The sequence below is a fragment of the Zingiber officinale genome, chromosome 3A (assembly GCF_018446385.1).
Source record: "Zingiber officinale cultivar Zhangliang chromosome 3A, Zo_v1.1, whole genome shotgun sequence".
Lineage (NCBI taxonomy): Eukaryota > Viridiplantae > Streptophyta > Magnoliopsida > Zingiberales > Zingiberaceae > Zingiber > Zingiber officinale.
In genome coordinates this window covers 100,900,593-100,927,697 of record NC_055990.1, presented here as the reverse complement: position 1 = coordinate 100,927,697, position 27,105 = coordinate 100,900,593, and the positions used below count along the sequence as shown (strand labels likewise).

Genomic DNA, 27,105 nt, shown 5'->3' with positions numbered 1-27,105 from the left:
GTTAGGTATTCTATTAAATCTTGTTTTTAGGTTTACGAGTAGTTCAAGGATTATATTTTTCCTTCTTTGATTGTGGCAGCAGTAGAACCTTTTATTCCTGCCGTGAGCAGGATTAGTTTCTGATTCGATTTTTAGTTAGCAGTTCAGATTTGTATTCCTTTACTTTAAGTATACCATGTTTAGAAGACCTAAAGTAGCATTCTGTTTTTACAGCATGTTTAGAAGACCTAAAGTAGCATTCCTTGCTGTTTTTTTTCAGTATGTTAGAAAGCTTAGAGTTTCATTCTTTTGCCCTGTTTTTACAGTGTGGTTAAAAGGCTTAAAGTTGCTTTCTTTTGTTTAGTTTATAGCATGATCAGTAAGCCCAAAGTTACTTGCTTTTACTCTATTTTTATAGCATGCAGATTTTTATAAGTAAAGTATGCAGATTTTTGATAGGCTTAATATGCAGATTTTTTGGTTAAGCTTTGCATGCGGATTTATGTTAAGCTTTGTATACAGATTTTCAATACGTAGGGTGTGTTCTAGTGCACACCAAGTGCTTGATAAAATGCTTAGCTCAATATAATGCTACAGTAGGCATTTTAATAGCTCAGTAAATGCAGTAGAAGCATTTAAAATAACTTATTTAGTCTTGCTTCAGCTTATATGGGACTACGGTCCAATGGGTGGGCTCCCACAGTCGCCTCTAGGTTCAGATAACCTAGTTCTAGGTTCAGATAACCTAGTTGCAAGGTAAGAAAATTAGCTATGAAATCAGTATTTTATTTTCAGCAATGGCACTGTACTGGATTAGATATCCATTGGGTTGGGCTCCAAACCCTACTAGACTCGGAACTTGCAATCCCGGGTTTAGTTAGGGATGCGCGCACAGCAAGTACAGTTGCCGGGCCCATCAGCAGCATGATTATTATTTTGATCTATTATGTAAATAGTTTTCAAAACTTCACAAATTAGTTATGTGAATACAAGTTAGACTCAGTTTAGCATTAATTAGTTTAGCTTAGGTATCAATTCAGTTTCTTATTGATACACATGATAGTTCTATGATTAGCTTTACATGTTAGCTTTTCAGTTAGTTTGCTATTTATGAGCATGATTAGTTATACATGTTTAGTATTTCAGTTAGTATGATTCCTTTATTGGTTTATGAGCATGATTAGCTATACATGTTTAGTATTTCAGTTAGCATGATTCCTTTGCTATTTATGAGCATGAGTAGCTATACATGTTAGTTTTCAGTTAGTTGATTTCTTTGCTATTTATGAGCATGAGTAGCTTTACATGTTAGCATTCAGTTTTAGCATGTTTTTATTTACATGCATATCGAGTTTTTGTGAGTAGGATAGCGCTCACTAAGCTTTTAGCTTATAGATACTATTTTCCTCCTACTGCAGATAAAGGAAAAGGAAAAGTATAAGAAGGAAGGCGACAAGGAGATGCTGTGACAGTGTGTGTGATGCCAGGACTATGGAGAGATCCAGAATTAGCTGGCAAAATTGTCAAGACTTTTCCTTAGTTCTCTTTTAATGTTATATTGAAATTGAGTTTATTTCCGCATTTGTAGTTTGATACCTCCTATTGTTGGAGTGATATGGTTGTTGTCATTGCTAGAGTAGTTTCATATTTTTATTGAGCTATTATACTGCGTGGTCGTGAAATTATATGTTCCAGCCGCCTGTGGCTGAGTATATTCTGTATGTATTTACGGATATGGTCACCGGTACAGGGGAGACTCTGTCGAAATTTTTCGGTAGGGTTTTCCTAAAGATTTTTATCATACCGGTTAAGTAGAGTTAGTAGTCAAGTAACGGTCACCTTTAGAGTAGTAGTAGTAGTGTAGAAAGGTGGGTCGTTACAAGGTATTTTCACTAAAAGCTCATTGCAACCAAGCTTCAGGACATTTTTTTTTTTTGACCGAAATGATTTGAATTTGTGGGGGATTGTTGAATTTTGTTTTAAAAAAATTGTTTTCTTTTGAAAATTCAAATTATTTCTTTGTTTTTTTTTGTAATGCATATGTGTATGCATTTAGTCCCACATTGCTAAGCAAAGAAGGTTGGAATGGCCTTATATATGGAGTCATTCCATCCTTGCTTAGCAAAGTTGGGTGGACCTACACGCATGCGCGGGTCAAGCCCAAATCAAGTGGGTTCGGGGGGTTCGAACCGGAAATCCATAAATCGGGCGCAACGCACGCGATTATCGCGCGCAGGGGGGGTGCAAATCCCCAGCTCGTGGGCCTCGCACTTGCAGGCGACCCAGTCCGTTTTTGGCAGTTTCTGGTATGGTTCGGTCTGAACCAAACCAGTTGGTTTGATTCTCCGGTTCCGTTTGTTTTTAGCTAGCCTTCGGACTCAGAAGGCGAAGCGACACTCCCGCGTGAGGAAAGGACGCAGGAGGCGAAGCAACGACGCATTTGTTCGCTGGCGAAGCAGTGCTTCGAGTCACTTCATAGTGAATAAAAGGGGAGGTGCTGTGCCTCTCTTATTCACTCAAGCTATTCCTGTTTTCTTCTCCTCTCTTCTCTGCGATCTGAGGTCTTTTTCTGGTTCCCGAGTTTTACAGTCCTGAGGCTTGGTCAGTGCGATCTGAGGTTGGGTTCGAGTGTGACGATCGTCTTGGAGTGCACCTACAATCGTCACGAGTGGTTGTCGGATCTTGGGAGGATTTTGCCGGAGAGCCTTTGCACCGTGGGGCGGCGATAAATTCTCTAAGGACAGTCGGCACGCCGAAGCTTCAACCCCGGATAACTATTTTCTAACCCAGCTCTTTTATTTATCTGTTTATTGTATGCTAGCTGTTTTTGTGCAAATACATTACTGTATTATTGCTTATAGAATACAACAAATTTCACTTCAAGTAATTTCACCTTTAGACTCTAAAGTTATGATGTTTCCGACCTAACATCACAATAGTAGTGATCTTTCCAAACTAGCAATATTATGATGTTGGTCTCTTCATCGCATCACTCTATGATGCTAATTTCTCCAATTCAACACTACATTGGTGCTAATCTCTTCAATACAACAACACTATTATTTTGATTTCTCAAGTGTTACTGATCTTTCTAACCCAACACCTTGGTAGTGCTAGTTTCTATCACAAGGTTATGGCTTGAGAGCATGGTGGCACTCAATGTTAAGCCAGGAAACTAATGTACTTGGATTGAGTCTAATCAAAGTTGCTTAGGATAATCAATGGGTTTTGAATTAAAGTATAAAAGTTTTAAAACTAGGGCATAGAGAAGAAAAAGAAAAATAAAATAAAACCTGACTAGTCTTGGGATGATAGTTTCAGCACTACGAAATTTTTCATCGATCATCAAGGTAAATCGAGAAGCGCTCACGACGAGCGGCCAAGAAGACCAACATCCTTTAGTTGCATGCCTCATTTGGAGAAAAAATTTCTACAAATTCACTATAGTTGGGAATCGAACTGCGTGCGTTTAGGTGGCAACTTGAATCCCTTGCCGCTGCACCATAGCCCTGGGGGTTTATGGAGAAGAATAAGGGAGTGTAGGAAAGGAAGTTTTACTGTGCAAGATTGGTTATTATACTCCAAGTTGAAGATATATCTTTGTGCCAATTGACACTAGGTGATATGTGGCAGAACACTAAAAACAATGGGCATCTTGTGATGATTTTTTTTCTAAAATTTGTTACAAATTAATTTGTGAAGAAAAACTTTTCATCGCGAATAAGCCATCGTTAAAGTCTGCAACGAAATGATGTATATTTGTTGCAAAATATGCAATGAATCTATTTTTTGTCGTAAAATTCATTGTAAATTTATAATGAAAATGAATTCGTTGTAAAATTTCATGATCTCAAATTTGTGATGAAAAAGAATATTCGTCCCAAATATGTGATGAAACAAAAGTTCATCGCAAAATTCATTGTGAATTTACAATGAAAATGAATTCGTCGTAAAATTTAATGATCTCGAATCTATGTCGAAAATGGATATTCGTCACAAATTTGCGATGAAAAAAAATTGTAGCAAAATTTATTGTGAATTTGTGGCGAAAAGGAATTCACCACGAAATTTTATGATCTCAAATCTGTGACGAAAAGAGATATTCGTCACAAATCTACAACAAAACAAATTTGTCGCAGATTTGTGATTACTAAAGATTCATCGCAAATCTACGACAATCTAGGAATCATTGCATACTCGAAAAATCTATGATGAATTTTTTTTCATCACCATAGTCGTTGCAAATTTGTGTAGAAAAAATATCAAATATGTGACAAAAAGGGTTATTCATCGCAGATTTTACGACGAAATCCCTTTTCATCTCAAATTCTACGACCTATAACCCTTTTCGGGCATGAGGTTATTGCTTCAGGCAATGGTGGCACTCAATGTCAAGCCAAGGACCTAATGCACTTAGATTGAGTCCAATTAGAAATGGCCAGGGCTAATAATATATTTTTACCAAAACTCATTGATAGACCTAAGGGTATGTTTGGTTCAAATTTATCATTCATAACCTTAGTTATATGATTACTAGGTAATCACATAACTAGATTATGGAGAATAAAACATAACATAATGTTATTTGATTTAACTCTAAGTAATGCAATAAAAACTTATTTGTTTGGAGATTTTAGTGTATAACCCAGTTGAATATTTTATTTAAATAATAATAATAATAATATAATTAATAATTACTAAGGAAATAAGGTAGCGTTTTGTTTAGAGGTTTGGGAATAAGGGAATGGATTCATTCTCAAACCTTATGTTTGGTTTATGGGAATGGAATCAAGATTTTGGAATGAAATTCAAAAACTTGGATATGGATGAAACTCACCCCCTCCTTTAGGTTTTGATGGAATGAGAATAAGAATTAAGTTTTGGATGGAAATACCCTTAGTATATTTGTTCAATTTTTCTTTCATTTCACTCTCTCTCTTTGTTCTCTCTCATCATACTTTCTTTCTCCTCATTCTATCATCACATTTTCTCTCTCAACATACTTTCTCTCTCCTCATTCTCTCTCATCATACATTTTCTATTATTTTCTCTCTATATTTTCTCTCATCACACACTCTCTTTCATTATTTTCTCTCTCTTCATTCTTTCCTCATTTTTTCATCATACTTTCTCTCTCCTCAATCTCTCTTACCATACTCTCTCTCCATATTTTATCTCATCACACTTTCTCTCTCTTCATTCTCTTCCATCACACTCTCTCATCACACATTCTCTATCATTTTCTCTTTGTTTTCTCTCTCTTCATTCTCTCCTCAATTTGTCATCATACTTTCTCTCTCATCATATTTTCTCTCTTATCATACTTTCTCTCTCCTCAATCTCTCTCACCATACTCTCTCTCCATATTTTCTCTCATCACACTTTCTCTCTCTTCATTCTCTTCCATCACACTCTCTCTCCTCATTTTCTCTTATCATACTTTCCCTCTCTTCGTTTTTTCCCATCACACTTTCTCTCTCATCACATTTTCTCATCATACTTTCTCTCCTCAATCTCTTATTTTCTCTCATTACACTTTCTCTCTCTTCATTTTTCCCATCACTCTTTCTCTCTCAACACACTTTTTCTCTCATGATACTTTTTCTCTTCTCAATCTCTCCTATCACACACTCTCTCCTCATTTTCTCTCATCACACTTTCTCTCTCTTCATTTTTTCCCATCACACTTTCTCTCTCATCATTCTCTCTCATCATATGTTTATCTCATATTCAACTTTCCCTTCCATCTAATTTTTTCTCTTATTTTCCTCTAAGGGTAAAAAAGGAAATTTAGATTCATTCTGATTGAAAATATTCAACTAACCAAATATTATTTTTAAGAATGATGCCCAAGCTCATACTCATTCCCATTCCGCAATACTATGATATACATTCTCATTCCGATTCCTAGGAGTGTAATACCCCGGTTCTGAGATTCTGGTTAAGTATGACTTAAAAGGTTAGATGATACTATCCATATTACCAAGGTGCACCTTCATTTTCAGAAGCCCAAACTTAAGAATTCCAAAGTTACGCGTGCTTGGCTTGGAGTAATCTGAGGATGGGTGACCTCCTGGGAAGTTTTTCAGGGTGTGTGTGTGAGTGAGGACAAAGCACGCTGAAAGGACCTTCGGTAGTTTGTGTAACTAGTCGTCAACCCGATGGACAATTCTGGTGGCGTTCCCGGTTTGGTCCGGGTGGGGCCCGCCCGGGCCGGGGCGTTACAGATGGTATCAAAGCGACCTTGCGACCGTGAGTGCGCCTGTGGCAGGAGCACCCAGGGCACCACCTAGTGAGAGAGATTCTGGGATTTGTCTGTGGTATGATTTATGGTTACACAACGAGGACGTTGTGTCTTTAAGTGGGGGTGATTGTAATACCCCAATTCTGAGATTCTGGTTAAGTATGGCTTAAAAGGTTAGATGGTACTATCCATATTACGAAGGTGCACCTTCCTTTCCGGAAGTCCAAACTTAAGAACTTTAAAGTTAAACATGCTTGGCTTGGAGTAATTTGAGGATGAGTGACCTCTTGGGAAATTTTTTAGGTTGCGTGTGAGTGAGGACAAAGCATCCTGAAAGGATCTCCGGTGGTTTGTGGAGCTAGTCGGCAATCCAATGGACAATTCTGGTGGCGTTCCCGATTCGGTCCGGATGATACCCGCCCGGGCTGAGGCGTTACAAGGAGAGAACCAAACATCATCTAAATTTATATGAGTATATAAAATTTATTTGATTTATTTAGAATTTTTAATATTTTTTAAATATTTTAATGGGATACATCAGTGAAACTAGAAAAGCCGGTTTGACTATCCTAATTAGAGTTAATTGGAAATTTAATCTAAGGTTAAGCATTATTGGTATTACCTTCGATTTTATGCACATTAAGTTGACAACGAAGCGAGAGCGATAGATCATGAGCTCATTGAGAAGCTATAAAGCTTCCTGGTCGTATTATGATTGTTCATCATTCGCTGATATTGCAATGCTTCCATCTGCATAGCAACTTTCTCTTCTTGAAGCTTGGTTACTCATACCTTGAATACCATCAATATAATTTCGTGTCTTAGGTGCTCTATCCTCTTTAATCTCATGATTCTCAGAAAATTAAGATATATGGTTCTTAGAAAATGTTGTTTCTTCAATAAACAAATGTGAATCTAATTAGGTCATTTGTTAGGCGCAGACAGTTGAATATCTAGTTTTAAAAAAAGTAAATATCTAGAACATCAAACCAAAAGAATGATCATGAAGTGTGTTACCTTGGTCCATGGTAGCCTTTTTCATTATTCTCCACTGAGTCTTGATCTTGTGTGCTTTCTGAAACTAAAGTTGGCTTGTAAGTATCGAAACCTTGGATGTGTTCCTTGTCACATATCTCACTCCCTATTGATATATTAGAATTACTATCTGCATCAATAAATTATATCCCTTCTCAGATTAATTAGAAAAGTCCAAGTGAGGAAGCAATATTTATTGAAGTTGATAAACGTGAATAAGGAACTTAACAAAATTAATTAAAGTTGCTTTCTTAAGAATGAACCATGCTATCCTTTGTTTCAGGAAGATCTTTCTGACTCAGCCCTTCAAGTGTGATAATTGTTGTAGCCCGAGGAGCAATAACTTGTTGATCAGAAATGGGCTCTGAATATTGAGGAACCATAGAATTCTCGAGATGTATATCATCTGTTTCAGACCTCATGCCTTGAGTCACAGAACATTCATGATCTTCAATACCTTCATCCATTTTTGCAGATGGTATTAATGTTTTTTCCTCCTCTGGAATGCTTTATATATCTAGGGTCATAGTAGATTGTTGAGCTCTTTGTAGCTCAGAAGAATACAATTCCTTCTCAATATTGCTCTTAGCAACATTAGACCTTGCAATTTGCTTCACATCATTGAGTTCAGAAACCAACACAATGGGGATCTCGGTCATAGAGTCAATCAGCTCAATTGGGACTAATCAATCCTCCTCGGCGCATATGTAACTTGGAGTGGAAGTGAGGACTTCAATGGATGCATCGTACACCAAATGGCAATCATTAGAGATGGGGAAGATTCTTCTTATTCCTCCAAGATAGCAGCAGTAGCATGCCCTTCGTTCTCATCCTCTTCATTCCTTTACTCCTCTTCTTCTCCTGGAAATATTTTAGCTATGTGGGAATCAATCACTTCCTCTTCTTCCAACTTTTCCTCACCCAAGGTGACAGATTTTTCAAGTACTTCTTGATCGTCGACTTCCACTTGATCAACCAAGTCTGCTCGTACTCCGTTAGGCCCCAAGACTGCTTGGCAAGAAAGTAGGACAAGTAGAACCTACTATCCAGAATGACACCAAAGCACGAGCATTGCAGATCCTTCTCCCCCTCCTCGCTCCTCTTCATCCATGACAGCAAGGCCGGAGCGCCAGCCGACCTCGACGTTTTCGGGCAGCAATCCTCACACATCTCCCTGACCTCCGCTAGCCTCCGGTGGCAGTCGTAATACCCCAACCCGGAAACCCTAGCGGCATGGTCCACGCACATGAGGTCACGACAGGCGCTGGCTAGTCTCCACGGCCGCCATCGCTCTCGAAGAGATGATCCACCCGTAAGCAGAAGATACAGGGCGGCTGGAGGCCGAAGTAGGTGGTGAATCAAGCGATGAGGTAGGTGAATAACCCATTGAGGAGTAAAAGCGCGATCAACGTCTATTCCAGAACGGCGTACACCAGTATGACTGCCAGCTTGTGGGTGTTCCGGTGCAAGTAAGTCGTGAACTTGTTGGCGCCATGGACGTATACATAATAGATCTATCTCCCGGCCCCTCCCTCTCTCACACTGCCTAATGCTATGGTGAGACTGTGCTCATCGAAAGCTTGCTTCGATGGAGCCCCCAATCGAACACCAAGAAGAAGGCAAACAATAAAAAGAACGAGGAAGAGATCGAAAGGAGAAGAAGAAGCAAACTTGCCAGTCGCCTCCATCCACACGAGACGTTGGCATCACCTTTGCCCCTACTCGCTGATCGTGTTCCATGATCGATAGTTGCTCGCCCTCCTAGCTGATCGTGTTTAGTGACCTTTTCGCCTGTGACTTATTCTCGTTAATGGGGAATTAACGAAAACCTTAGAATTTGGTGGTAATATGATTCCAGGATACATTACCTATTTGCTGACGTTTCATGATGTGGCGTCGTGCAAGATAACTTAGGAATTGATGATTATCTAAACCAAACAAGGTTATATAATATAATCTAAAATTCATAACCAAGGTTATCATCAATTACCCCAAACCAAACGCTTCTTAAAAGTATAGAAATTCTAAAACTAGGGCATGAAGATGAAGAGGGGAGTGTATGAAAGGTAGCGTTGCTGTGAAAGAGTGGTGGTGGAAGTCCTAGTGAGTAAATATAAGTAGTGAAAAATCCTAGGGGGAGATAACCCTAGTTAATGAGAAGTCTTGGAGGAGTGAACTCCAAGCATGTGCGGTGAAATGGTTTTTGGTCGATTGCACGTAGTTGACCGGACCAACGAATCTTGAAAACAATTAGCACTGCTATAATGCCCCTAGTTTTTTTTTATTTCTTGTTTTTTTATAATACATAAACTGTGGACGCCACATACTCATGCTTCCATAGAGGCTCTTGGGTTCAAATAAAATTACATAAATGACTTGAAGAAAAATAAACATAACTAAATATGAAATTAATCTAGAAGGCCTTCAGGTTATACTGCCGTTGTTCTGAGCTGGCTCACTGGTCAACGCCTCCTGCCTCATTGGTTTCGTTGTCTGGAAAAAAAATCAAAGCCTGTGAGTCTAGAGACTCAGCATATTCAAAAATATGTTAAGCAGTAGTTAGCATTTATATTATAGTGTAGTACGGGAGACCACACTCAAGGTAACTTGGAACCTCCCTACTAACATACTATGAACATACACACAGGTAGTGACATAAACGTGAAAACATAGAGGTAAGCTTGGTAGATGAACTAAGAATAATGATAGATTTGATCGCGAGCATGTCCATAGGCATAGGCATAAGAATAACATTAACATAAATGTAAATCTAAACATAAATATAAACATTGGTGTAAACATAAACATAACTTGAACATATCTAAATGTGTACTTATAAATGTATAGTGGTGGTGGCTTGGTTGCACATAGCAGTACCGTAACATAAATTGTTGATCAGAAAACTACTCTAGCTAGTTTGGTGAGGCCCGCTCCTTGGAACGAATCCTCTACCCATGCATGATTTTGGCGTGCTCCCTGAGCTTAGGTCTCCGGTTCATCCCACCATCCCAATTCATGAGGGTTCTTTGGCAAGCTCCCCGAGCTAAAGTCCCTGGTTCATAACTTAATCCATAGTAAGATTTGGCAAGCTTCCTGGGCTTAGGTCCCCGGTTCATAACTTAACCCATAAAAAGATTTGGCAAGCACCCCGGCTTAGGTCCCCGGTGTTGGTTGCTACTGGGAATATCGTACTGGTTCCCCTGTACAAATTTTTTTTATAAGTTCTGAACCATTCCTAACAATCTATTGTGTTCTTTAGAAATTAAATTTAGAATCGCAAACGGAACTTAAGATTATTGATTCCAAATTCAACTTATCTGTTCTTAGTGGTTTGGACTTGGATCGCAAACTATGCTTAACATTATTGATCCAAATCCATCCATGTTACAAATTCAATTAAATATTAATTTCAAAGATTGGCTTCCAGGTTAAACATGGTGAGGCACTAGGCCTTCTTGGGTATGGGAGCATCCACCACTTCCTAGACAAAGCCTTTCAACGAAATCCAATATTTAATTTCCTTATAGTAACCCTAGGTTTAACCAAAAAAAATAATCGAATCACAAGTTCGAAAAAAACAAAAGAAACACAAACTCGAATAACAAATTCGAAACCTAGAATCATATGCCTCTTGTGTTTGGTATTTCAAAATCTATACAAAGAAAACTAGTATCATGCGGAATAGAATTACTAGTTATACCTTTCTTTGTAAGTAATAACCTTTTGATCTTCTATCGTATTCCTCTTCTTATCTCGGACGTTGTGTGAGCAACGATCTACCGAGACAAGAACCACCACCACCTTCCTCCTTGCAAGTTTCGGCCACCAACCTTTAAGCTCCAAGGGATGCTAGAAACAAAGCCTCCTATCTCTCCTTCTTCCTCTAACAAGATCCAGCCACCACCAAGCTCCTTGAGATAAGATGCCACCGGCCACCAAAGAAGAAGAATAGGAGAAGATGAAGGATGAGAGGGTCGGCCACACCACCAAGGAATAGAAAAGAGGAATACTAGAATATGTGTTGTGAGGTGAGACACATCTACCCTCTCTTTTATATTCCTTGATCTTGGCAAATAAGGAAAGTTTAATAAATATAATTTCCTTATATTCCTTGCCAATGTTTAAGAAGGAAAATTTAATTAAAATTTAATTATCAAACCTCGAATGGTCGGCCACCTTAATCCCTCCAAATAGGGAAAATTTTAATCACAAAATTAAAACTTCCTAATTTGTTTCCGGAAATTTTAAAATAAAAATTTCTCTATTAAAAATTCCTTCATGGTTGGTCATAAAAGAAAACTTTTATAAATTAAAATCTCTCTATTAAAACATGTAGATGATTTACAAAAAGGAAAGTTTTCTCTAAAATTAAAATCTTCCTTTCAATCTACAAATAAGGAAAAATATCAAATCTTTTCTTAATCTTTTGTAGAAACTATAAAAGGAAAGATTTAATTTTAAAACTCTCTTTTAAATCATGAGGATGGTTACAAAAAAGGAAAGTTTTATCAAAAATTAAAATCTTCCTTTTAACTACAAATAAGGAAAGATATCAAACATTTCACTTAATCTTTTGTAGAAAACTATAAAAGGAAATATTTAAATTTTAAACTCTCTTTTAAAATCATGGCTTCCACATAAGAAAAGATTTTAAAAAAATAAAATCCTTTTATTTTAATGTGGCCGGCCACACCAAGCTTGAGTTCAAGCTAGGACCGGCCACCTCTCACCTTGGTTTGGTCGACCCTAGCTTGGGCTCCAAGCTAGGCTTGGCCGGCCACCTTAAGGTGGGTAAGAAGGTGGGTATGAGTGGGTATAATATTTTATAAATAAGAGGTTACGACAGGGACTGAGAGGAGGAATTGGTTTTGGTCTCCCAATGAACTTGAGCTTCCCGTGTTCGCCCCGAACACACAACTCGAGTTCATCAATAATAACTCATATCACTAAAGAGTTATTATTGAACTACGACACCAATATCAAATTACATTTTGGGCTCCTTCTTATCATGAGTGTGTTAATCTCCCTGTGTTTAAGATATCGAATGTCCACTAATTAAATGAGTTATTGACAACTCACTTAATTAATATCTAGCTCCAACAGTAGTACCATTCAACCTTATCGTCATGTCGGACTAAGTCCGCCTGCAGGGTTTACATGACAATCCTTATGAGCTCCTCTTGGGGACATTATCAACATAGATTACTAGGACACAGTTTCCTCCTATAATCAACAACATATACTATAAATAATATCATTTCCTTACTTATCGGGCCTCTTGATTTATCGAACTAAATCTCACCCATTGATAAGTCAAAGAAATAAATATTAGATATATGTGTTTGTTATTATATTAGGATTAAGAGCACACACTTTCCATAATAACAAAGGTCTTGTTTTTATTCAGTCAGTATAAAAAAAAATTACCTTAATTGTTTTTGCTCAATACACTTAGAGCGTACTAGTGTAATTTTATAGTTAAGATAAACTAATACTAAATTACACTACGACTATTCCAATGGTTTGTTCATTTTCATCTTAGTCGTGAGCTACTGTTTATAATTTATAAGGAATTGATAACATGATCTTCTATGTGTGACACCACACACCATGTTATCTACAATATAAATTAATTGAACAACTACACTTAGCATATAAATGTAGGCATTTTACCAATGTGATTCTTTATTTCAAAATAAAATGTTTACAAAAGGCTAGGCTTTTAGTATACACTCTAACACCCGGTCTATAACTTAACCCATAAAAAGATTTGGTACGCTTCCCGAACTTAGGCCCCCCATTACAACTAGCCACTTCATTCCATGAACATGACATAAGCATAAGCACAATCATAATCATGATCACTACATAGACATAAATACAAGCATGTACATAGTGTAACACCCACGAAATATTTAAGCTATACATATGGGTATTCTCTTTTAGAATAAAAAGTAAATGGAAATAGAACCAAAAAGAAATAAAAAGAAAGAGAAGTTAAGGTTTGAACCATGAACCTCTCATAATAGATAAAGCTAAATTGGTGCATGATAACCACTAGAGTCATGAATGATATATGAATAGCAAAGAATGGAAATTGTAGTTAAAAGTAAGAGTATGATTAAGTAAGGGAGCAAGAGAAAATCAAGTAGCTTTCCTCCTCTTCCTCTTGGTTAAGAGAAGAAGCAAGCAAAAGACAAGTTGTCTTTTTCTCCTTTCCTCTTTTCATTTTTCATGGGAATGAATGAGGGTGAGGGAATAGAGGAATCAAGGGGATGAATTGGGGCATTTTTCATCCTCATTGAGAATAAATAGGAATAAGAGAAGAGAAGGGAAAGAAAGTTTGGCTACTTCTTCCTCCTTCTTTCTCCTTCTTCCTCCTCCACTGAGACTAAGACTCCTCCCTCTTCCATTTCTGAATCCAAGCTACGGTTTTCTCCCTAAGAAAACTAATCCACAAGAAGGAGTCCTCAAGATCTACTCCTTACAAGCAAGAGAAGCAAAAAGGAGAACTAGGAGGAGAAGCTTTCTTCTTCCTCTTCACTAGGGTACCTTCTTTTAAGAAAAACCAAGCAAGAAGAAGTAAGTATCCCCTCACCTATGGTACAAGTTGTTCATGTGTTTCCATGAGTTTAGATTGATTAAAAACCTAGGGTTGTTTTCTTGAAACTTTCGGCCACCCAAGTACAAAAAAAAAAAAAAAACTTAAGGAAGCTTAAGGCCTAAACTAAACATGCTCACTATATTTCTTATGATATATGTACCCTAGGATAGGAGATTAGTTTAGTGTTCTTATGCTTGTACGTTGCTTAGAAATTAGGTTCATGTTCTTTAAACTTTCAGCCAAGGCATGAAAAGAAGATCTAGAAAGGCTTAAGACCTAACTAAATATGCACATGATGTCCCTTATGATATGTAACCTAGGTTATGAGTTATGTCTAGAATTCTATTGTTTTTATGTTGCTTATAACCTAGATCTATGCCTAGTAGGTTTCGGCCATGATAGAAATGAAGGCGTAGGAGAGTTTAAAATTTAATCCATCATGCTCATGACCTTCCTTATGATATGGTATGAAGAGTTTTTAGTGTTTTCATGTTTGCATGTTGCTTGGAATCTAGATGCATCCCACTTAGGGTTTCGTCCATGATGATATTAAGGGTTTAAGGGAGCTTAAAATCAAATTTGATATGCTCATGTTTCTTTCTCATGATATGATATGAAGTTAGCTTGATATTTTTATGCTTGTATGTTGCTTAGACTTAGTTTCATGCTCCTTAAACATTCGGCCATAACAAGATCAAAGGACCTAGGAAGCCTAGAACCTAAACTAAACATGCTCATTATGTTCCTTATGATATATGATATGAAATTGGTTTAGGGTTCACATGCTTTTATGTTGTTTGTAACCTAGATCCATGCTTGACAAGTTTCGGCCATAACAAAATTAAAAGACCTAGGAAGCTTAGAACCTAAACTAAACATGTTCATGATGTTCCTTATGGTTTATGATATGAAATTGGTTTAGGGTTCACATGCTTTTATGTTGCTTGTAACCTAGGGCTAGGCTTGGTAACTTTCGGCCATAACAAGACCAAGGACCTAGGAAGCTTGGAACTTAACATAAACATGCTCATGATGTTCTTTATGGTTTATGATATGAAAGAGATTTAGGGTTCACATGCTTTTATGTTGCTTGTAACCTAGGGCTAGGCTTGGTAACTTTCGGCCATAACAAGACCAAGGACTTAGGAAGCTTGGAACTTAACCTAAACATGCTCATGATATTCTTTATGGTATGTGATATGAAATTGGTTTAGGGTTCACATGCTTTTATGTTACTTGTAACCTAGATTCAATACCTTATAAGTTTCGGCCACTTTATGGATTAGGGTTAGAGACCCAATCATGATTTACTATGTGTCTCACATGCTATGATATGAAGTAGGAGATGCTAGTTAATGATTTTCATGTATGATTATGTTTTCCCTATGATATGTCATATGCTCCTTTTTGTATGCTTATGAATCATGCATGATAATGAATCTTATGATGGGCTATATGCTCAAGTATGCATGCTTTATGATATGACAAGAAAAGGCCTAAGAGTTGCTTCCCTAGTAATTGGGACTAAGAACACTCTTTATGATATGACAAGTAAAGACCTAAGAGTTGCTTCCCTTCTTGTTGGGACTAAGAGCACTCTTCATGATATGATAAGTAAATAAGACATGCTATTTTACTTTTTATGTGGCTTGTACTAGGACCTTAGTGTCCAAGGGATGTGCTCCTTAGTTCGCCCCTAGGTCGACGGACGTAGTACGGACCTAGTATCCCTAGTAGGTTCGAGATTAGCTACCCCGTCCTAGGGATTGTGTGCATTTATGTTATGTGGTACATAGCCAGGCCCTCATGTTGAGATTATATTTAAGTATTATATGATATTGTTTTAAAGACATCTTGCACATGACATGACGCATGTTTTTGGAAGACATCTTGCATATACTTTTATGATATGGTATGATATAACATGATGTACTTTTATGATATGATATGATATGACATGATGTTCCTTTATGTTATGATATGATATGACATGATGCTCATTATGATATGATATGATATAACATGATGTTCTCTTATGATATGATATGACATGATGTTTTGGTTTGTAGAATGATATGATATGTTATGATGCACTTTTACATGATATGATGTTTTAGATGTTTATGACTCCATGCTATATGTTTATGTGATTACTCTATGATACATGGTTTTTGTGAGTAGGAAAGGATCTTACTAAGCCTGTGCGCTTATAGTTATTTTCCTTGTACCGTAGATAAAGGTAAAGAATGGATAAACTAAGGGAGCAGCAGGAGGGGCAAGAGATGTGTGTGTGTGGTGGCTCGGCTAAGGAAATAGATCTGCTTATGTTAATTTATGCATGTTATGAACCATTTCTATCTTATGTTTATGTTTTTGCATGATTACATAATACTTATTCATGCTTATGTTGGGAATTGATATCATGACTTTTTAAATTTCAAATTATGCTTAACATGCTCATATGATCATAATTAGTTATTAGTGTTAAAAAAGAAAAATAATTTAAAATCATAAAAGAATATATTAATAAATACTTCCGCTTCTTTAGAAATAGATTAGTATGCATGTATGTTTTTTTTTCCCGTAACCCCGCCTTAGCAGAGGGGCGGGCGTTACACATAGACCTAAACATAATCCTTACATAGGCATGCACATATGCATATTCATAGACATGATCACTATATAAGCATGGAATGCAAATATTACAGGTGCATCATCGTAAGTGGGTTAATTTCCTACACATTTGAGGCTATCATAATGATAAGCAAGAAGCAACATGAACTTACCTAATCTAGAGGTCCAAAATCTAGATGTAGCATATATGTATAGTCATCATGATAAGTAGAACATAACTAAAAACCGAAACCTCATTTAAAGTACCTATACATGAATGAACTTTAGGAACTAAAATAAAACATAATAGTTAAACCCCTAAAACAAAATTTAACCCAAGTCTTCAAGAATTCGAAACTTGGAAGTCCTACTCTATAAATTGAACATGCAAAGTTCTCTAACTTTTAAGGGTAAATAAGTAGTAAATCATGAAGAAACTTGTAGTGAAACTTCATAATAATTAACCTTTAAAAATAAAATTTAAACATACATTCATGAATCTGAAAGTTACTAATTTGTAAGTTGAATTAAGCATGGAAAAGTGGCCTATCTTCTAAAGGAAACCCACTACAAGCATGGAACAAATTATAATGTAACATCCCTATACATAACCCCTAAAAATAGAATTTAAAGCTCACCACAACAGAACCAAAAGCAGTAGGGTCACAACATAATTCCAGATTCGCCAATCAGTGGTATAAAAATCATATAAAATTCATCTTTGATCCGAAAAGGGTTCTATAAATTGGTAATGAAAGCTAACTAAATTTTATACATTTCAAAAGAAGATACTATAGTGAATTCATTCACCCATTGAGGTTAATTTACACCACAACAGAACCAAAAGTAGCAGGGTCACAACATAATTCCGTATTCGTAAGTCAGTGGTATAAAAATTATATGAAATTCATCTTTGATTTGAAAAGAGTTCTGTGAATTAGTAATAAAAGATAACTAAATTTTCTACATTTCGACAGAAGACACCAAAGTGAAATTCATTCACACATTAAGGCTAATTTACACCACAACATAGCCGAAAGTAGCAGGGTCACAGCATAATTCCAAATTCGTCAGTCAGTGGTATAAAAATCATATGAAATTCATATTTGATCCGAAAAGGGTTCGGTAAATTGGTAATAAAATCTAACTAAATTTTCTACATTTCAACAAAAGACATCAAAGTGAAATTCATTCACCCATTAAGGCTAATTTACACCATAACAGAACCAAAAGCAGTAGGGTCACGACATAATTCCAGATTCGTCAGTCAGTGGTATAAAAATCATATGAAATTCATCTTTGATCTAAAAAGAGTTATGTAAATTGATAATAAAATCTAACTAAATTTTATACATTTCAACAGAAGACACCATAGTGAAATTCATTCACCTATTGAGTCTAATTTACACCATAACAGAACCAAAAGTAGTAGGATCACAACATAATTCTAGATTCGCCAGTCAATGGTATAAAAATCATATAAAATTCATCTTTGATCTGAAAAGAGTTCTATAAATTGGTAATAAAATCTAACTAAATTTCCTATATTTAAATAGAAGACACTATAGTGAAATTCATTCATCCATTAAGGGTAATTTACACCACAACAAAACTAAAAGCAGCAGGGTCACAACATAATTTTAGATTTGTCAGTCAGTGGTATAAAAATCATATGAAATTCATCTTTGATCCGAAAAGAGTTCTGTAAATTAGTAATGAAAGCTAACTAAATTTCCTACATTTCAACAGAATACAACAAAGTAAAATTTGTTTACCTATTGAGGCTAATTTACACCACACAGAACCAAAAGCATTAGGGTCATAGCATAATTCCATATTCGTCAGCTAATGGTATAAAATCATATGAAATTCATATTTAATCCAAAAAGGGGTTTGTAAATTGATAATGAAAGCTAACTAAATTTTATACATTTCAACAGAAGACACCAAAGTAAAATTCACTCATCGATTGAGGCTAATTTATACCACAACAGAACCAAAAGCAGTAGGATTACGTCATAATTCTATATTCGTCAGTCAGTGGTATAAAAGTCATATGAAATTCATCTTTGATCTGACAAGGATTCTGCAAATTGATAGTAAAAGCTAACTAAATTTAATACATTTCAATAGAAGACACCGAAGTAAAATTCATTCATTCATTGAGGCTAATTTACATCACAACGAACCAAAAGTAGCAGGGTCACGGTATAATTCCAAATTTGTTAGTTAGTGGTATAAAAATCATATGAAATTTATCTTTGATCTGAAAGGGATATTGTAAATTGGTAATGAAAGATAACTAAATTTCCTATATTTCAACAGAAGACACCATAGTGAAATTCATTCACCCATTGAGGCTAAATTACACCACAACAGAACTGAAAGCAGTAAGATCACAGCAAAATTCCAGAACATCTATGAAACATCAACCCAATCTAAGTTACTCGAAATTCACAAGACATAGAAGCTAAATAAAACAATAACATGGTTGAGAACATCCCTTGAATACTTAGTTATTAACTTCTTGTCTTCCCTTGAAACTCTAGCACCGGTGGAGAAACAAAAGGGTGAGGGGGTCTTCCTAGGGCTGGCGGCAATCAACGCTTTTGAAGGTAAGGTTTAAATAGAGAGGGGGCTTAGGATTTAGTCTAAATTTCTATTTCCATATCTATCTACATATAAAAATTCATAACTTATATAAATGCTAAGTCATTTATTTTCTTTTTTTTCCATGACAATTACTCCTTTTCTTCTTTTATAATTGTTGCCTATGACTTGGTCCAACCACTAAATCATTTATTTTCAAATCAAATAATCCATTACCATATTTATTAAATCAATTTATGGCTCATAATGTTTATCCATGAATTAAATCTACTTTTTATTTATCTCATGAATCAAATAATCCATTACCATATTTATTAAATCTATTTATGGCTCAAAATGTTCATTCACGAATTAAATATTTTATTATCATATGTATACTAATTCTAAACCATGCACCTCCTTAGCCATGTCATGTATATAATTAAATTGATTGCACATGTATATATTAATTAAATTCTATTCATGAAATTAATTCGCCATGATATGAGTGTATTCACTTTAATTTTTACTAGCCTACCTTGACTAAGTTATTAATCCCTTCCTTATCTATCCCATTAATTATTTTAACTTATTCAATACTTTAATTTATTTAGTTATGCATAGAGAATGAATTTTAGGTGCTACAACTACTTTAGTTTACTATTTCATATATATATTATGCTAACTTAGTGTTGTAGGAAAGTCTTAGTTGATCAGGTTGATTAAACACTAAGCAGGACTAGAGAAAGTCTAAACAAGTCTAGAGAACCAGATATTTCGCAGATAAGGTCAGCTAAACAATCGGAGAAGAGTGATCCAGTGAGGCTATAGACACTGGTCCAACTTATATCTATTTTGGAAGTCTAAGTTAAGGTGTTGAGATGACAAAATCTAAGTCATAAATTTATTTTATTCATGTGCTAGCTTTGTATTGCAGGGCATCTTTGTTATTTGGACTAACATTTTGCAGGAGCTGAAATGCAAAAGTTAGCCTCGAATGAGTAGTGCTTGAGGTGCCTTAGAGCTGACTAGAGGTGCCTCAAAGCTAAATGAAAGCGCCTTGCATAAGGTGGAGACACCCTCATGCGGATAGAATTCGAAGATAGAGTTTCACCACAAGGAGGCGCCTCCGAGCAGACTGGAGGCACCTCAGAGCACATCGGAAGTGCCTCGGAGCTTATGGAAGGCTCCTCGGAGTAGATAAGAGTCGAATACTTTGGATCGGATAAGTGTCATTGGAAGCACCCTGAACCATTGGAGGTGCCTCCAATGGTGTATAAAAAGGGTCTTTGGCCAGCTTTTCACATATAACTGATATATGAGCTCTTAGAGTCATTCCTTCTACCCTTCAAGCTTAGTAATGCTTTCGAAACAACGATACTCTGCCACATTCAAGCTTCAATGATGCAAGAATGACACAACGCTGTGATGTGCTCAAACGAGCCTAGAGTTGGGTAACATGTAGTTATTGTTTAATATTGCTCTCACGTTTTTTTTTTTTGCATATTATATTCTAAGGTTGATAGTTTTGTTACCAACCAATCTTTTGTAAAGAAGTAATTTGATAGTGAATTACCCGACAGAAATGTTCAAAGGACTTAGGTCTTAGAGTAGGAGTCGTTGAAGGTTTTAAACCAAGTAAATCGACCGTGTTCTATTTTTCACTTTCATATTTAGTTTTATTCTGCTACGCATTTGTTTTAAAAAGTCAAAAAGAAATATTTTTTTACGTAATTCACCCCCCTCTCACGTGCCTACAATCCTACAATTCCGACGCTCAAGTCAAATGGGGAGGCTCGACAATGGTAATACCAGAACAGTAATGAAAAACAGTGGTAAGCGATGGGAGAGCTTACTTGCATGGGAAGAAGGGACCCGAAATATATATGGTATTGTTTTCCTTAGCATGAATAATGAGGCACACTACTAAAATAAGGTTAACTATACTGATAGTTTGCCATCTTTCCCCAATTGTATCAACCAATTCTATGGATGGAGGATGAAAACCTCCACTGTACAGGTTGTATAGAGCCTTTTCCAATGATTCCCTGACATCGATTATACATAGCATTAAAAGAATTATTGGGTTAATGAGTTGTTGATTATTATTCCATAATGATGGGTCTTTCGGGGCTTCCAGACCTCAATGCACTACAAGAAAAACCCTCATAGACATCGGTGGAACAACAATGGTTTTAAGCAAAAACCGATGTCTTTGAGTATTTTACACCGATTTTTTCAAAAATCGGTGTCTATAAGCGCAGATTTTCGCTCATAGAGATCGGTTTTTTAAGCCGATGTCTATGAGCACCCTTTTTTCGTTAATAGACACCGATTTTAACAGCGATTTTTAAAACCCGGTGTCTATGATAAAATAAAATAATTTAATTTTCCCATCAATACTTAGCTGAAATTTGCAACACTTCACTCTTCACTCCAAACCTAAACTTATATCGCACCGTCAACCGTATATTGTCGCGACACCACCACCACTTTCCTCCTCACCGCTGGTCGTCCGACCATCTCTCTCAGCCTCATCTGCCTCTTCCCCTTCCTAGATCGACATCCCTTCCTCTCTCGATTAGGATCAACACATGATGTCCTTGCTTCCTCTCTCCGTCTCCGTGTTTGTCTACCCCTTCAATTTTGTCGTTTCCCCTCCAGATCCCCGTCAGTAGTGATCTAGTCTCGAGATCCAGTTCTTAAATTTCTGGTCAGAAGAAGCTTTTATAGATCCGGCTTCGGATTCGAGCCCTAGATCTATTTTCCGATGTGCACCCCCTCTTCCTCCATTCTGATTTGTGTTTGTTTGGTATGTTTTTGATATGGCAGATATGCTGACCAAATTCGAGATGAAGAGCAACCGGGTGAAGGGTGTGAGCTTCCACAGCAAACGTCCTTGGGTCCTTGCAAGCTTTCACAGTGGCGTTATCTAGCTATGAGATTACCGCATGGGCACTCTCATCGACCGCTTCGACGAGCACCGGTACTATGTAGTCTTGAAGACCAAATTTAACGGGCCAGACGGTCAGTAATAATGGGCATTAAAAGTGATGCGCTGTGCTTTTGTCCTCCTCCGACCCGCGGCCATCCCTCTTCCTCCTCCGTCGCCCTCAAACACTCACAGCACTTCTGCTCACACCGCTCGCTTTCTACGATGCGGCGCAAGCTCTTTCTTTCATCCGTCCTTCGCCACTTCCAAACCCTAGTCGCTCCTCCTACCAACGTCTATGGCAGCCGCCCATACTCCACAACCTTATTTATCAGTTGATTCGGTTCCCACGACCGTGATTTATGGTCTAAGTTCTACTCCTCGGTAGCTTCCCAATCTCGCTTCTTCCAAGATGAGAAGCAGGGTTACTTCCCTTCGAGATACTCCGAGGACGCGAAGAAAGGAAGATTGGTCCCCGTTAATGCCTATTCTCTATCTACCATGTCTATTTCTCGATTCAGTATGTACGTTTGGCTCTCTGTTTCTTGTTTGCTATCATTGCTGCATGGATTATTCGGTTTCTTGATCCAAATTGTAGTGTTGATTTGAAAAGCTTGAGGGCGCAGAATGCGTTCAATCTCATTTCTCTGGCTTCTCGTGTCAGTGACTGTGTCATTCTTAGACAATAACTTCAAGTTCGAGAGTGATCCTCAGGTGAATTTGTTTCTCTATTTAAGTTAAAATTCATGTAGTGCTGTGATGTTACTGACATTTGTTGTTTTCGGTCATCTTTACTCCATCGCACCTTTGCTTGTACGCTGTTAAACCACTAACAGATGACACATGAAACTCTTATCATTATCTTAGCAAACGATGATCAAAGATAGTTGACAGAAATATTTTCTAATATTGACTAGATGTTGCTTCTCATGAATTTCTATTATTTGTACACCTCACTTCAAAATATTTTGCAAACTAAAGAATGTCAGACTGCTCTTTGTAGCATATCATTCAACGAGCTTATGTTGAGTTTGCTGTGGGAGAAAGGTGAGAGAAAGCAAGAGTCGATTCTCACAGAATCTTAGATTAAAATATTTTGCTGAAAGTAACCATCAAATTTGTTTTAAAGCATGCTAGATTTAGATGTGCTCCAATAATCTCAAGGGTCCAATTCGGTTACACTTATTTCTGACAAGGATGTTGTATTTGCAGGAGATGACTATAAGATTAAGGTCTGGAATTATAAGACACCGGTGCTTCTCCTTGGTCATCTTGATTACAGTCGCACTGTGCAGTTCCATGATGAACATCCATGGATTGTTAGCGCAAGTGACGACCAAACTATTAGGATATGGAATTGGCAATCTCAGACCTGCATTTCTGTATTGACAGGGCACAACCACTATGTGATGTGTGCCTCATTTTATCCATCATCGCTACTAAAGTCCTTCCTTATCTTCGACAGTTTCATCTTCTTGATCTCTTGATTGCAAGTATTAATTGATTGATGCATGCAATGTGTTTGATGAATCCTCAAACACTATCCTGAGTTGATTTTATCATTTTTGTTTGCTAGATTAAGGAGTTGTTATAAATTTACCTCTTTTTGTTGTTGTTGTTTCTACAGGATTTGTGTGTTGGGCTTCTTAGACGCGCTACATATACAACTTAAAGGCTTTGATCATTAAGTGAGTATTTTCTTTTGACCTTCTTGTTAAATCGATTCATGACCAAGTTAATTATGATTTTGTGAATTTCTGAATCCATCTGAATAGTTCCTAATACGGTTTAGGGTTTAGGTGATGATTCATGAATGACTCATAGTTTATTTATTGGTATAATGATGAAGTGCAAATTTTGTTTGTCATACTAAGTTAATTGTTGCTGAAGGAGGAAAGTAGGAAACAACTCTCTGTCACAGGGTTAAGCTTATTCAGAAAAATATCCCAGTTATGCTTAGGACTCTTGGTCAGATGGCTATTGCTAATCCAATATTTACTCATGGTCAGCTACCTCTATGGGTAAGTCATTGAATATGTCTTACTTTTTTTTTGCCTTCCTACTTCAAGATTGCTTATATGTACTGTGGAAATTTTTATTTTTTTTTTCAAAATCTATTAGCTAAACATTTGTTACAACAAAGATTTAGTTTGACCATTTTATTTCTCATCCTCAAACAATCTGCTGTAGGTGAAATATGTTGACCCATTACTACACTCATCAATTGTTAGAGATGCAGCATTTGAACAGTAGATAAATTCATCTGTACACTTGAATGGATTATCATTATGGAGGGTCACTCAAGGCACACTTGGATTAGGAAATTCAGTAGAGATTTTTATATCAATTTTGATTCATTGTAGGATGAATCCAAGTTAATTTTAGGTTTGGGTTAATCTTAATTGTCCTTTAATCTTATTTGAGCCTTTTTCTCATGATTTGGTTTGATTTTGATATTATTAAATTACCTTTTTGTCTTATGAGTATAAGTTTCACTATGAGTTGAGCTAGATTACTTTTGTTATTTTGGTGAAGTTTCATTGTGGTTGAGCTATATTGCTGTTACTATATTCACATCCAATGGCTTGAATTGGGATCTTGTTTGTATATCCACCCTGTTTGTGATTAAATTTCAAATGGCATGCATTGTCTACAGGAAGAGAATTGAACCATATTGGGAAAATGCTTTTGATTTATTTTTCTCTTTTAGCTTTTTGATATTGTGAAAACAGGATGTGAATCACATATCCTTTTTAGACTTGAACATCTTGATATCAGTGATATATGATCTTATACACACAAAAAAACTACTTCTGTTTATCTGATTTAGTTTGTATTGTCAAGGTACTCTGGTATGCTTGAAAAGGAGGTAAAGATTGCTTGTCTTGTCTGTTGCGACTGTTGTGATTGCAAAGCATGTTCTAGAAGTCCAGCTGAAGATGGTTATAAGGTTTACTTACTTTACAATGCAAAGTTTTATGAACATTATTTACTTTGAGAATGTTTTGTTATGAAAGTTTCCATTTATGTGATCTTCAGGATCTTGAAATTGTTCAGGAGCGTAGGAAGACTGAGCATGCCGATAGTGATGAGATTTGTCTTGTCGATGTGACAACTGTCTACCCTGTTAGTCATGGACAATTGGATTGTCCGACTTGTTCTCCTCTTGGAGCTAAAGAAGATTGGCATAAGGTTAACTGCCTAGCCAATTATTGTTAAGTTAGAGACGGTTCTGTCAACTTTCATACTAGTCTAGAACTTTTATGTGCATATGCAATTTGTATCATCTTCAGGAACTGGCAAATGGTCAAAACAAGTTTAATAATAAGGAGCACACATATAGCTTGATATCTGAATTGCTTCCCTTGCTGAAACATATCTATCAAAACCAATTAAATGAGTTGGAAGTAAAGCAAGGGGATCAAGGTAAGCTTCAAAACAATTGCCTAGTTTCTTCCTCCAGTTAGATATCCTCTTGATCGATCTATCATCTAGAAGGTGGATTTTCTAGTGTACTTCTTCGAGTATATGAGCCTCACAATGAGCTTGTTAACTGGTATGTCTTCACATCTATAACACCTCTGAGAATTTCGTAATTTGCTATGTTTATGAAATCATGGACATAATAACTAAATAATGTGTCCTGACCCTGTTTCTTAGATGGTCATTTGTAAACTTGTGCCTCTATTTTGCTTTAGCAAGTTCTAATTTTTAGGTCATATTCTGTTCTTTGTTATCGTCTCATCATGCATTAAAATGTTCACTTGATTGATATTGTTTTCTTTTCTTGTTTTCCCCTTGGAACTAGTAATTATTGCAGGACTTCACTAGTGGTTTTTCACAGAAGCTGCTCAAATTGCTCTTACAAACTTTGCTTAGATTGTTACGGAAAGATAGTAAAGGGAACTACTTCTCATACACCTGCAATTGATTCCTCCAAGGCTGGTAGGAGACAGAGGGCAAAGAAGTATGTCATCAGAAAAATTGTTGGGAAAAGATGGAGACGTTCCACAAGCGAGTGACCAGATAACTCATCTTTATCCACCGTTGAGTCTGATAGCAAGGCTAAGAATCATGGAAGCAACATTCCTTGCCCACCCAAGGAATCTGGAGGTTGTGGAAACGGTCTTCTTAAGTTAAGTTGCAGCATTCTTGGTTTACTAATATATTATTTATGTGTTTTTACAGTTTACAAATCTTAAGTACTCCAGAGTTGAAATTGATGAAGTGCGGTTCGAGTGGGCTGAATGCATGCTAGATGCACTGCACGTGAATGTAAATCATGTATATTGTCCCATGTCAATTTCTTATGTAATATTTCTAGACTTCGCAGCATGTATAATTCTTTTCCTGTTGGCTTTTGTTATAGTTAAGTAGACCAAATTTATATTTTGTTTGATGACAGAATGTTGGATGTTTGAATTTTAAAAACTAGTATCTGGCGTGAAAGTTTTGAGATTAGGAAATGAAAGGCGCAGAAGAATGGAGCAAGATAGCAAGTTGAAATGCATTCTCGATTCTCATAATTTAATGTAGTCTCGCCTTTCGATTTTTGACTCACTATGTTCTACTCGATGTATTGTTAAAAGAATGTTCTACCTGATTTCGATATCTATTAGCTGATGTAAAAGAATGCTCAGGTATTTTATGGATACCAAGTAAGAAGAATATTTATGAATTTGGGCGAATATTCGCGATTTTGTTGACATCGCTGAATGAAGAATATTTTGTAATTTGTGAATATTTGTATTTTTTCGTTATCACGGCTTTTTCACTATTTCGAAATCAAATTTGGCAAGTATTAAAAAATACTTATATTACATCGATTTTCCACCGCCGCAAAACTAGTGTCATTAACTAATATTACACTCTGCTGTGGTCACGCCAAAACCGTGTCATTAACATATAAATATTACATCGATTTTACACTGCTGATGAAACTAAAGGTCGCTAAGTGATACTACACCTAAGCACAATCGACAATACCTGCTCAAGGATACTTCACACTCTGCCAACCCGATGTCTAAAACCACGCACCTTTTTACATCTGGCCGGTTGAGGTAATGTATAATTCTGTGGAAAACCGAAGGTTCATGAGGATTTTGTTGC

The 27,105-nt window shown here is 36.5% G+C and overlaps 1 protein-coding gene across 9 annotated transcripts; it reads left to right on the top strand.

Moving 5' to 3' along the window:
• The first annotated feature begins 21,512 nt into the window (after positions 1-21,512).
• Positions 21,513-26,246, top strand: LOC122052171. 9 transcript variants are annotated; one of them, XM_042613576.1, is made up of 12 exons: positions 21,519-21,777; positions 21,897-22,516; positions 22,595-22,710; positions 23,209-23,489; positions 23,624-23,684; positions 23,887-24,017; positions 24,841-24,946; positions 25,036-25,188; positions 25,290-25,422; positions 25,492-25,552; positions 25,805-26,109; positions 26,185-26,246. In XM_042613576.1, exons 6-11 carry the CDS (start codon positions 23,998-24,000, stop codon positions 26,016-26,018), a joined length of 687 nt encoding a protein of 228 aa, XP_042469510.1. In that variant the 5' UTR covers positions 21,519-21,777; positions 21,897-22,516; positions 22,595-22,710; positions 23,209-23,489; positions 23,624-23,684; positions 23,887-23,997; the 3' UTR covers positions 26,019-26,109; positions 26,185-26,246. The 9 variants fall into 9 exon arrangements, 6 of the variants coding, with proteins under 6 accessions (XP_042469512.1, XP_042469513.1, XP_042469510.1 ...); XM_042613575.1 differs by having other exon boundaries at positions 23,209-23,684; XM_042613578.1 differs by having other exon boundaries at positions 21,517-21,777; positions 23,209-24,017; positions 25,054-25,188.
• The last annotated feature ends 859 nt before the right edge of the window (positions 26,247-27,105 follow it).